Below are 13,361 nucleotides of genomic sequence, written 5' to 3' on the forward strand. Positions count from 1 at the left end.
AAAATGTTTATGCACTTTACAGACAACGTAACAAAATACTGTTGGAACTAAAAGTGATGTCACATCTTAATTATTCCATTTGAAATTCCTAACGCTTGTATTACAACCTAAATAATATTGCTTTTGAAGTAAAGGGCCATTGACATTGAAAATTAAATATAACCGTAACATAAACACAGAAGTTTGCGCCCAGGCTACCAAATGGGATCATTCACAATGATTCACATAAGCATTGACATAAACATTACCGTAAGACGTTAACATCAAAGTTTGCAAACTCCAAACTTTCATGCTTATGCTTACGTGATTTGCAAACAGAACACAATCGTGGAGCGCTGAAGTATACGACACAATATGAGGAAATGGCGTCGTTGTTATGTTTCCATGGTTACCAAGTATCTTTGCGGTTATGTTTATGTTCCCATCGTGAATGATGGTATGACTTCTTGATTTTACTGTAACGTTAAGTTAACGCTTACGTTATGTTTAATTTTCATTGTGAATGAGCCTTAAGGCTTTCTCCCCATGTTTTGTGGATTACTATTCTGAAATTAATATTGTACCTTTTAAATTAGGTTGCAATAGATATACGTGAAAATATTCTGACATTTGTTTAATAAAAATTCATATAAACATATTTTTTCCCACGCTAAAGGCTCATTCACAATGAAAATTAAACATAACGTAAGCGTTAACTTAAGAATATAAACGTTACGGTAAAATCAAGAAGTCATACCATCATTCACGATGGGAACATAAACATAACAGCAAACATACTTGGTAACCATGGAAACATAACAACGACGCCATTTCCTCATATTCTGTCGTATACTTCAGCGCTCCACGATTGTGTTCTGTTTGCAAATCACGTAAGCATAAGCATGAAAGTTTGGAGTTTGCAAACTTTCATTTTAACGTCTTACGGTAATGTTTATGTCAATGCTTATGTGAATCATTGTGAATGATCCCATTTGGTAGCCTGAGCGCAAACTTCTGTGTTTATGTTACGGTTATGTTTAATTTTCAATGTGAATGGGCCTTAATACTTTTCTCATATTAATGTGTCACGTAGGTACTTTACAGTAAAATTATCGTACTATGAAACGCCTGTCAGTTTAGACTATATGCACGTCTTTCAATCGTTTATACTTCAGCATAAACATTCTGTCTTAGTTCAAGGTTGTTAGCTTTGCAGGAAGCTCACTCACTAATATGTGACGTAATTGAAGAATTATTCAAGCTGAATTAGCCGATTTTCATTTATTGTAGAGCTACGGAGCAGCAAGAGAATCTCAAACGTTTCAAGGGAGCTCTATCGCCAAAGATTTATAAATAGTTTTTTTTTTCTTCCAAATAGTCGAATTTTCGCTGCTGTGCACCAAAGACTTCGGAAAACAGGATCTCTTCGTTCTGGAAGTACTAACGAATCTAAAAACATACCGGTACTATTCTTCGCGTCCAGTGGCGATTTCTCTTAAGGAGCACAGGAGCAGTGCACCACCTCTTCCAATAACACATGTTTTTAAAGTTATATCAATGAAATGCAATAGACTATGTGAGCGACGTAATTCTTTATTATAATACTATGTAAAAATAACGCTGCATGTGTACTGGTCTTGTTGACGCCTGGGACTTAAGTTTACCGCTCGACACTTGCGGCACACTGTTCCATTGGAGCATGCGCAGTAGTACTGTTTCACTGGCAGGTTCTGGAGCATGGTAGGGAGGCAGTACAGTGTGCGTAGGAGGGATTAGGAGCACCTTCAGATGTGTTCTCAAGCTGCCTGCAGTAGTTGTTAGCTCGTTCCATCATGAATATTGCAATGAATAGTGTGAAAAATCTTTTAAATATGTAATTTTCTGTAAGAACTTTACACGAAAAGATAAAAATAAAGAAGATGGGTAGACGTACACAGGAATTAAAATTATAAGTGACGAAGAACAGTAATAGAGAAGTGGCAAGAAAATTCAACATTCGGACTTACGAGAAATACAATATGCAGCTGCAATATAAAAGACGCTGTATTTTGTTTTCCTTGCCTATTGTTCGGTGGCAAACATTCATTGACAAAAACAAGTACGTTTTATGAATGTTATTTATTTTTCTGTTTGAATTTAAGACTGTGCGTAGTAACTAAATAATTTTGATTACCGTTCTGCAGGTATGGTTGATTTGAAGCACATGAATGAAAGAATTAAGAAACACCGTTCTTCAGCTGCACACATCAACAATAATGTTACATTGGTAGTGTTGAGTCAAACAAACGTACAGACACAACTGGATTCAATTAGACTGTCGAACTTCACAATGATAAAGTTACCAAGAACAGATATGTGCGTGCGGTTTTTTGGAGCTTTTGAGTTGGCTTTAAGAGGTCACGATGACGGAGACTCATCTTTAAACGCTAGTACCGTATTTTTCTTGGCCTCGTCAATTTTAATTCTGAATTAGACGCACGCTTAAGGAACATTTAGAAAGAGCAGCAGTGTTTAAGAGCACATCAAACACTATACAGAACGAATTTTGGATGTATGCCATGATGACATTTCAAAGAAATAAAGAATGCTGCTGACTTTTTAGCAGTTAAGGCTGATGAGACGACAGATGTATCGAATGCCTGTGAACGTGTGAACTGTGTTATAAAACGTAATATAGCGAAAACAATATTATTTACGGTGTGCTGCAATATAAATAGAACACTTTACTTTGCTATTAATGGATTACATAGGAAACTGATTAACTGCAATTTCTTGACTAACAAAATTATGTAAATCTATACCTATATAACATATGTTAATAGTTATGTCATAGTTAGTAGTAGTAGTAGTAATAATAATAATAATAATAATAATAATAATAATAATAATAGGGTGTAATAATATTACGATAATCATAATCATAATAAATATTTGTGCACCACCAGGATTATTTATCACCACACGCCACTGTTCGCGTCTAAAAAATAACTTCGAAGACTCAGAAATGTTTGACATAATGTGGCTCACTCAGTACCTTATTGCAGATTACCTCTAAAATGTTTGCACGTACAAGCCTATCCCTTACACTCCATGTATTTACCCACGTCATTCGGGATGGTATCGATGAAATACGCAGTGAGAAAATAAATGTTCCATTGATTACAGATCACAATCTGAAGGAATACGACTAATTTGAAAACAAAATTCGTACGCAATTTCGAAATGTTGTGTAGTTCGATACTGTGTTAACAATTTGGTTTTTTAGATGTATTCTCTGCAGATACATTTCATGGAGCTCATTCTAGCGTTAAAAACGAGTGGATAAAAACAAACAACATACGCTAATGAAATTAATCCCCCATTGTTTTCTGAATCTGTATAAATATAGACAAATGAAGGAATGATAAAGGAGAAATAGGGTTGTCCTGATGTTTTTTGTAGGTTATTTTACGATGCTTTATCAACATATCAGGTTATTTAGCGTCTGAATGAAATGAAGGTGATAATGCCGGTGAAATGAGTCCGGAGTCCAGCACCGAAAGTTACCCAGCATTTGCTCATATTGGGTTGAGGGAAAACCTCGGAAAAAAACCTCAACCAGGTAACTTGTCCCAACCGGATATCGAATCCGGGCCACCTGGTTTCGCGGCCAGACGCGCTGTCCGTTACTCCACAGGTGTGGACCGTCCTGATGTTTATTGGGTCATTTTACGACGATGTATCAACATGTCAGGTTATTTAGCGTCTGAATGAGATGAAGGTGATAATGCCGGTGAAATGAGTCCGGAGTCCAGCACCGAAAGTTACCCAGCATTTGCTCATATTGGGTTGAGGGAAAACCTCGGAAAAAACCTCAACCAGGTAACTTGCCCCAACCGGATATCGAATCCGGGCCACCTGGTTTCGCGGTCAGACGCGCTAACCGTTACACCACAGGTGTGGACGTCCTGATGTTACAATACCATTTTTTTCACAAGTATCATTTTATGGGTTCTGAACGTGAATCTTCCAAAGAGAAAGCCTACTCTCTGTCCAGCACATCAATGTAAGACGTGCAAATATATTGTGCAACTTCTACGGCTCATAATCGGAAGCATCACACTTTTCTTTTCCAACCAAACGGTGTAAGACATTTGCATTTACCATTCATTGGGTCTGAAATTGCGGGTTCGAACAAAGACCAAGGCGATATATTAAGACGAAATGAAAATTCTTTCCACGGCTTCCTTCTGAAGAGAAAAACAACCGGGTGTTCAGTTTCTTATATCTGAGGCACATGAAAGAAATCTATCTAAGTTAAAACGGTTGCGAAGATTCCAGCCACATGTTCCTCACTCCAAGCGTGTAGATGGCCTTTAAAACTCGCTTCTTCGCCTTGTGCGGCACTCCTCTTTTTCCAGTGACTATTTCTCTGGGCTGGTAACAATGTGGTTGGCCTTCTCCACTCTATTGTTCACTTCTTGATCCACATTCTCCTCTGGAGTTGTTACTAACCCAAGGAAGGACCTCTCAAAGACACGTCTTTAAACGACAAGGTGAATCATTTTTAATAAACTACGTATAATACAAATAACCAAGACTAGGATTAACCTCTTCCCTTACCATATATTTTACCAGTTTTGTGAAAAAATGTGTCATATTTTTTTTATTTTCATAAAGAGGGGTCATTTAATATTGCAGAATCACTGTACATCACTAATTTTCTTACATACGTGTGTATGTATTTATTTACACTGCAAGTGGGCAAGCACCCGGTGGCAGTGGTATATACAATATTAACAATACACAGTTAAAATGATAAGCAATACACAATAAAATTTACAATACATAATACAATTTACAACACATATACAATTTTATACACAATACAATAAGAATACACAATACAATTTAACACAATAATAATAAAACATAAAATAAAACACCTAATTTTACAACACAACCTACATAATTATGTATAGGTCCTACATAAGTTTCAATAGTCTTTCACTTTACTCTCATCTCATTCCCTGTAGTGGCACTATGACGCATTTCACTGACACTTTAGCACACATTTCACTGACACTATAGAACACATTTCATTGACGCTATAAATTATCACTGATCGGAACTGTTCACTGCACTGTAAAACCATAACTTCACTGACTCACCTCGCTTCACTGATACAACAGTTCAAATAAGTCAAATAATTGCATTCTTATGCATACTTATAAACAGAACTACATTTAAACTAAACATTTCTAGTCTAAGGCCCTCTTACGCTCTATTTTTAAATAATTTACAATTCAAACCAAGGAAGTAAACTCGTCAGGCTAGATAAATACATGTCACCTTAAAAAATTAAATGTTGAATGTCACCTTAATTTTAATTTTCACTTTATACACAACTCTTTAAATTATTCTTGAATCTCCTTAAGGAAGGACAGCCCTCAAAGACCGCTGCACGTAGGTCATTCCAATCATTTATAGTTCTATTTAAAAATGAGAATTTACCTACATCCGTTTTCTGTTTCCTACATTTGATTTTAAAATCATGATCGTTCCTACCATAGTACGTTGGCTTTTCTAACCGAGCCGTTATGTCTACCCATGCTTTCTGACCTAGATATGCTCTATACAATGATGTTATTCTAGTTTCCTACGTCTGTTTTCCAAAGTTTCCCATTTAAGTTCTTTTATCGTATCGTTCCCATCTTCTCTTTTACCTTTAACAAATTTAGCTGCCCTATACTGGATTCTTTCTAAGGAATTTATCTGATATATTCTATAGGGATCCCAACACGTAGTTCCGTATTCCATTAACGGTCGCACTAACGTTAGATATGCTATTTCCCTCGATTTGGGGCTAGCCTTTCTCAAGATTCTCATAATAAAGTGAAGTGCCCTCCATGCTAAAAATCACTATGAAATAGACATACATTCATACCTGAATTATTATCCCGAGTTATCTCGTGCACCTTCATTCCAGCTTTGGTAGTTGTCCCACTTTGATTTTCTCCTCAACTATTTACCAATTATATTTTTTTATGGATTAATTGATGAGGTACAATACCAGTGCTGTTATCAAGGCGTTAAATGTTGCTTGTCGTGTGATAGACTCGAAAGCAGGGTATTACGCACAGTGGCATATTGCATTCCGGACAGTAGTATCTGCTCTCCTATATGAGAGCGTTTTGGGAAGAATGGTGTAGCAGTCATTGAATATTTGTACCAGGACATCTGTTCTTCAGGTTTGTGAATAATGTTCTGCAGTATCACTATGCCTACGTATTTCAGAGTCTGTAGTAGGCCGCCACGAATTATTTTCAGCATTCTGTGAACACTTATTAGCATGCCGAATCGTCTCCTCGAATATAATGTAGATGAGGTCATTATTAAGGAATAATTTAAAAAATTGAGAATTATCGTTATCAGAAACAATGTTAAAATTTCGGGGAATGGGGACCTCAGAGGTGCAGAAGAAATGGTGCCAGATGTCTTCTATTCAAACACTGTCAAATAAGACGCGACATCAACTGATCTGAATTTGTTTGTTGGTCTATAACTTCGTCTTCTGATACCGATGTTTCATTTCCTAATCTTCTACAGGAATATATTCCTGATCAAAAGTTTCGGAATCACTAACTTGATCCATCTTTACATAAAACAGCACAAAAAACACTAAACACAAACAGAAACCACCAAAACTAGCTAGCATCTACTCACTACTGTGTGTGAATGCTATATGAGCATAGAATTCCACTCGCAAGGAAGAAGTACAAAAAACACCACCAGATATAGCAATATCACTAACTTCTGTAGCCATCTAGTGAGGAAAAGGTTAATGAAAGAATGGAAACGTATATACTGTATTCGGGATATAATCCTTAGCAGCGAAAATGGGACTCAAACGAGTTAACTCGGGTTAATAAATTTTGACACAAGTTAGCAACCCGAGTTAACTCGGGTTAATCAGGGAAGTGGTTAAAGAGAAATGTTATTGTAAAATTACTAGAAAGTGAGTTGTTGTAAACGCATAAAACGCGTTGCTAGAAAGCATGTGTTATCTTTATTAATAACACCGAATATTTTACTTTATGCTATTCTAAATAATTGTATTTCATTAAATGTAAATAATTCTTGTTAATAGACGTTTACGAAGAATCTTAAAAATTAGATAGCCAGATATAATCACAAACTCAGAACTATGGAAGATAAGAAATCAGAAAGAAATCACAATAGAAATCAAAAGACGAAAGTGGAATTGGATAGGGCACACAGTCAGGAAAGAAGATGGAGCAGTAGAAAGAATGGCTTTGGATTGGAACCCCCAGGGTAGTAGAACAAGAGGAAGGCCAAAAAATACATGGAAGAGAACAGTTTTGGAGGAAAACATGGAGCGAAGTGAAGAAGTTGGCTACAAATAGGGTCCGATGGAGGCACTTTGTGAATGCCCTGTGCTCCTCATGAGGAGATACAGGAGTTTGATGTATGTATGTATGTATGTATGTATGTATGTATGTATGTATGTATGTATGTATGTATGTATGTATGTATGTATGTATGTATGTATGTATGTATACTCTTCAGACGGACAACATTGATACTGTTCAAGAATTTAAATATTTGGGTAGTACAATTGACAAGGATGGTGGAACCTTTGAGGATGTAAAGAACCGAATAAAAAATGCAAATAGTGCATTTGTCCAGTTGTACCCAACTACATCTACAAAAATTAAAATCTTTAACAGTAATGTGAAATCAGTCTTATTATATGGCTGTGAGACATGGAAAACAAGTAAAATTATACAAAATAAACTGCAAACATTTGTTAACAGATGTTTACGAAGAATGAAAAAAATTAGATGGCCAGATATAATCACAAACTCAGAACTATGGAAGATAACAAATCAGAAAGAAATCACAATAGAAATCAAAAGACGAAAATGCAATTCGATAGGGCACACAATCAGGAAAGAAGATGGAGCAGTAGAAAGAATGGCTTTGGATTGGAACTCCCAGGGTAGTAGAACAAGAGGAAGGCCAAAAAATACATGGAAGAGAACAGTTTTGGAGGAAATTGCTAGGGAGGGGAAAACATGGAGCGAAGTGAAGAAGTTGGCTACAAATAGGGTCCGATGGAGGCACTTTGTGAATGCCCTATGCTCCTCATGAGGAGATACAGGAGTTTGATTGATTGAAATGTAAATAATTCAAATAATTTGTGTTATGAAGCACTAAAGCAGATATAGAAGGACAATTGAACAGTGTGATCCCAAAACGCGTTAAGTCCATTTTTATGAAAGGACTGGCTAGTTTTTTTATCCACCGATCTACGGACTCAGCGATTTTTCAAGTGACATGCACAAGAACACAAACTTTTAGGCAAGAATTGGCGTTGTTTTGGAAGAAAAAGCTTAAAATATAATGATAGAGGGCTCAAACATAATCATATGTATACATAAAAATGGCCAAATGGATTCAGGGAATTTTAGAATCACACTCTTCAATTGTAAAAATACATTCCTTTGCAGTAGTAGCGGTACGTCAAATTTCTGAAATTCAATAAGTTTATCTTCATTTTCGACAATTTGAGTAAGTTCGACCTATACGCATTACTTCGCTCCATACACTCTTGTAGCAGAGATACTGTAAAGACAACAAAATTTATTATTCTGCATACAGTAGATACGAGCGGTAATTTCAAACTATTTTGTCTGCTGTTGCAACTTTCCAATTATCTTATTCATCGATTTACGAGAAACAAAACAACCCACTGTAACCTTACAATTGTTAAGGTCGTTACACCGAAACGTAGCTTGGAGTTCAAAGAATAGTAGCCTACACAAAAAGACAGTGCGAGATATTCACAGGATTCTCAGACACACTTGGAATTGATTCGTTGTTGACGGGTTGCCAGGGTAACCGACAGCTAAGGCGTTTCGCAAGTGTACAGCTGACAGTGAAAGTGTTAAGTGTCTCCCACTTTGTAAATGCGAAGTTTCGATCTAGTGCAAAGTGTCTGGAAAGTTCCATATCTGTCATATTTTCTGCTACCTTCAGCAACAAGAATAGTTTATGTGTAAAGCAATACAACTAAAGAGTTATCGTGACTACTGTTACGTCTTGTGGAACATATTTTTTATTTTATAAGTGCATTAAATATTTTATTGTGTATTTTAAGGTCTGATACTAGACCTCGAAAAACTGGCATGCGTTTAATTTAATTTTAAACAGCAATAATTATGATTTTAAGTAGACATTTTAGTTCGAAATTATAAGCTTCTACAGTAGGCCTATTTATTGGGTTAAATGCCACTTGCAGGCTTATAACTACTGGTTATTACTATTACATTTGTAGTGGCGTAATCATAACATAATTAAATGATAATAATAATAATAATAATAATAATCATCATCATCAATAGCTATCAGGGTTTAGGCCATTTGGCCTGTTCCGTCTCAGGTGAAAAGCTGGTCTCTCCATCGCTTCTTCGGGCGTCCACGATCTCTGTATCCAAGGGGTCTGTAATTTAATAATCTCCTGGGTAGTCTATCATTTGGCATCCGTAGAACATGCTCATGCCAGTTGCTCCGATACTTGTGGATTGTCTCTGTAATGACTGCGATATTTAGTTCTTGTCGGATGTCTTCATTATATTTATGGTCATAGAGAGTGTAGCCTGCTAGTGGTCTTAGGAATCCCATCTCAGCTGCTTCTATTCTTTTCAGTTGACTAGTTGTTAGAGTCGAAGTTTCTGATCCATATAGCAAAGTTGGAATCGCCATTGTTTTGTAGAATTTCAAAATTGTGTCTTGCCGGACCTTCTTAAACAGTGTATAATAATAATAATAATAATAATAATAATAATAATAATAATAATAATAATAATTAATAATAATAATAATTTTATCTCCATGTTATAATTGATGATGTCTGTCTCTTCTTTATAGTAAAGTCAAAGCTCCCTCGACCTGTTTTATACAGTTTCGTCGTAATTCTGTCTGTATTCTCACTACTACGTAGTGCAGCCATTTTCTCCTACTCGATTATTAGTTCTTAAATACATGTGATATAGGCCTACAGCTGTTTCTTGTATCTGTGTTTCTTTATTATCTCTTAACTAGTCTCTTTAACAGTCGCATCTTTGCAGCCTCTGCTTTCTGACTTGATAATAAAACAGAGATCTTATCTCCATGTTGTAATTAGCCGATTCCTTCACATCTTCACAGGACGGTTAACATCTCTTGGACCTTTCGGTTTGCAGTCATTTGTAATTCTGTTCTATATTTATTACCTATTATTATGATATCCACTTGGTCACATATTTCTGATTTTCTTCTATGATATCTTAACAAATATTCAGCAAAAACATTAATAAACGCATCTCGCGGCTTGTATAATTTTAGCCTAATAATAATAATAATTTATTTATTTTATTTATTATTAATATTTGTGTGTTGAACAACAGCCAGAGGCCAATTATAGTTCAGCACAAAACACAAACAGAAGATACAAAGGTGCAAAAACTAATAAATAATATCTTAAATAAACAAAAACATACATAAATAAAATAGATAACAAGAACAGTAAATACTAATAATCAAAACGAAACTATACCTTAAAAGGATCTAACTTGTGCCCATGCAAATTGGCATATTTTATGCATCTACAGACTGGAGAAAGTGATTTAGAATTTCTGTTATAAACATTTTTTTGAAATCTTAAACCTTTTGTAGGAATACGAAGGCTGATATTGTTTATGATAGACTCACAATCAATATCACCCTTGATAACTTTGCAAAGAAATTGATAATCAAGATTTTGACGTTTAGAATAAAGGCTACAAGAGTTAAAATATTTACAGGTAATCTCATAGTTAAAGTCAGAGGAATTGGGTATAAATCGAAAAGCACGTAAGGAAATAAATTTTCTTTGAATATTTTCCAATTTAACCGAATCTGTTGAAGTAATGGAATTCCAGGCTACAGATGCATATTCAAGTTTAGATCGAACCAAAGTAAAGTATAGAATTAATAGTGACTCTGGAGTAGAAAAAGAATAAGTTATAGACCTTATTAAACCAAGCATTCTTATTGAATGATTATAAATATATTGAACATGATCGTGAAAGTATAATTTAGAATCGAGTAGTACACCAAGATCTTTAATAGAATTTTTCCTAATAATTATTATTTGTAATAATAATAATAATAATAATAATAATAATAATAATAATAACAATAATAATAATTTTATCTCCATGTTATAATTGATGATGTCTGTCTCTTCTTTATAGGAAAGTCAAAACTCCTTCGACCTGTTTTATACAGTTTAGTCGTAATTCTGACTGCAGCCATTTTCTCCTACTAGTTTATTACTTCTTAAATACATGTGATATAGGCATACAGCTGTTTCTTTATTATCTCTTAACTAGACTCCTTAACAGTCGCATCTTTGCAGCCTCTGCTATTCTGACTTGATAATAAAAATAGAGATCTCGTCTCCATGTTGCAATTAGCCGATTACTTCACACCTTCACAGGACGGTTAACATCTCTTGGACTTTTTCGGTTTGCAGTTATTTGTAATATTCTGTTCTATACGGATTGCATATTATAATATCCACTTGGTCACATATGTCTGATTTTCTTCTATGATATCTTAACAAATATTCAGCAAACATATTAATAAACGGATCTCGCAGCTTGTATAATTTTAACCTAATAATAATAATAATAATAATAATAATAATAATAATAATAATAATAATAATAATAATAATGACCGAACAAGCGTCCAAAGAGCCTGCTCCAGTAGAAGGGTCCTCAGAAGCAGAGAATCAGCACAAGAAGACTTCCAAACTGAGCGAGCATGCGCAGGAGATACTGAAGCTCACGAGGGACACAGAGTTCTTGCAGAGTTTCCTGCGCGTGAATATCGCCGACCACGAGGGGGATGACTCCGACCGTCCCCGACAGAGAGGCGGCAAAAAGGCTGCCGAGGAGCCGCCGCCGCTCCTCCCGCCGATCCAACAGATCCAACAGCAGCAGCAGCTGCAGCAGGAGCAGGAGGAGCAGAGGAGGCAGGCGGAGTCGGCCGCCATGGCCGCGGCGGCGGCGGAGAGGCGGCGGGAGGCGGAGCGGCGGAAGAAGGCGCGCGTCAAGGACGAGGAGGAGCCCAGCGCGGGCAAGACCACGTTCTCGCAGCTCACCAAGGACCTCAAGCTGCGCAAGGGCCCGAAGCGGGGGCGGCGACGCAGCCGGGGGCGGCGCCAGGAGGAGTGCTACACGGACAAGGACCGCGCCGCCGCCGTCAACATGGGCTCGCACGACATCAAGCAGTCCCTCAAGATGAAGCGCCGCCAGGACCGAACCAAGGCCCTCCAGATCCCGGAGGAGGCGGAGCCGGGCACCCTGCTGGCTCTCGGGAGCCGGGAGATGCGAAGTGGGGACGTCAGCATCGCCATTAACTTCGTGCACAAGGTCATCTCTTGCATATCCTCGTCATAACGATTATGAGGAATTAGGCCATTACCCTACTTCATTGCGTGCTTTAACTTGACGTTTCCAACGTTTCGGAACTACACACAGGTTCCATCATCTGTACGGCTGCCACACGTCCTTATTTTCGCGGACATGTCCTCATTTTTAAGGGTTAAATTCCCGTCCGGGAGGAATTTTCAAAATGAACAAAAATATCCGAAAATTGGGCCTGTGGTTTTGATTTGTAAAAATACTTGCCTTTTAAACAACGGGTGCTAACAAGCAAACATTCTGATGGGAGCAGATAAAATAGTTACATTTTTTTATGCTCGACCATGCCGAAATGTAGTAATTATACACCTGGTAGTAGCCCTTTAATGCACCTCATTAAAGTACACCTATTCATTATAATTCAGTTGTTCAGCCAATGAGAAATCACCACTGTACCATTATAAAACCGTAAGTATCGATCATTCTCGGATATGCAATCGAAAGACAATTAGCGAAAAGTCACGGAGGCTGGAAATCCAATACTGTCGCAGAAGGTTATGTTCTGTTACTATAATAATTAGGGTTAATTGTAAATAATATCCAAATAATTTCAATTTGACATCTCGTTTTTCAATTCTAAATCAATTTCCAGGTTATATCAAGACTAATCTTTATATTATTCTCTAGATTATATCAAGGTCAATGACATTCGTGCCTCGGAAAAAATCAATACTTTCGCGTCTGCGCACATCTCACAATTCAAGTCAGTTCCGCTCCTCACTTACATAATCATAACATGAATACTTATGAATAATTTCAAGTTAGAAATATGGTCGAGCATAAAAAGTCGTATGAAACTTGCCTATAATGGTAATTAAGACGCTCGTATGAAAATTATGAAACGAGCGCAAGCGAGTTTCATAAACA

General features: G+C 36.6%; 1 protein-coding gene across 3 annotated transcripts in view; it reads left to right on the top strand.

Annotated features, from left to right (window-relative positions):
• The first annotated feature begins 11,206 nt into the window (after positions 1 to 11,206).
• LOC138691202 (outer dynein arm-docking complex subunit 4) overlaps positions 11,207 to 13,361 on the top strand; it is a 39,048-nt gene continuing 36,893 nt past the window's right edge. Inside the window, exon 1 of one of the 3 annotated variants that reach the window (XM_069812992.1) lies at positions 11,207 to 12,443. In XM_069812992.1, coding sequence (XP_069669093.1) covers positions 11,742 to 12,443 — 702 coding nt within the window. In that variant the 5' untranslated portion in view covers positions 11,207 to 11,741. The remainder of the gene's footprint in view (positions 12,444 to 13,361) is intronic. The other 2 variants (XM_069812990.1, XM_069812991.1) reach the window with 2 other exon arrangements.

Source organism: Periplaneta americana, chromosome 16, assembly GCF_040183065.1.
Source record: "Periplaneta americana isolate PAMFEO1 chromosome 16, P.americana_PAMFEO1_priV1, whole genome shotgun sequence".
Classification (NCBI taxonomy): domain Eukaryota; kingdom Metazoa; phylum Arthropoda; class Insecta; order Blattodea; family Blattidae; genus Periplaneta; species Periplaneta americana.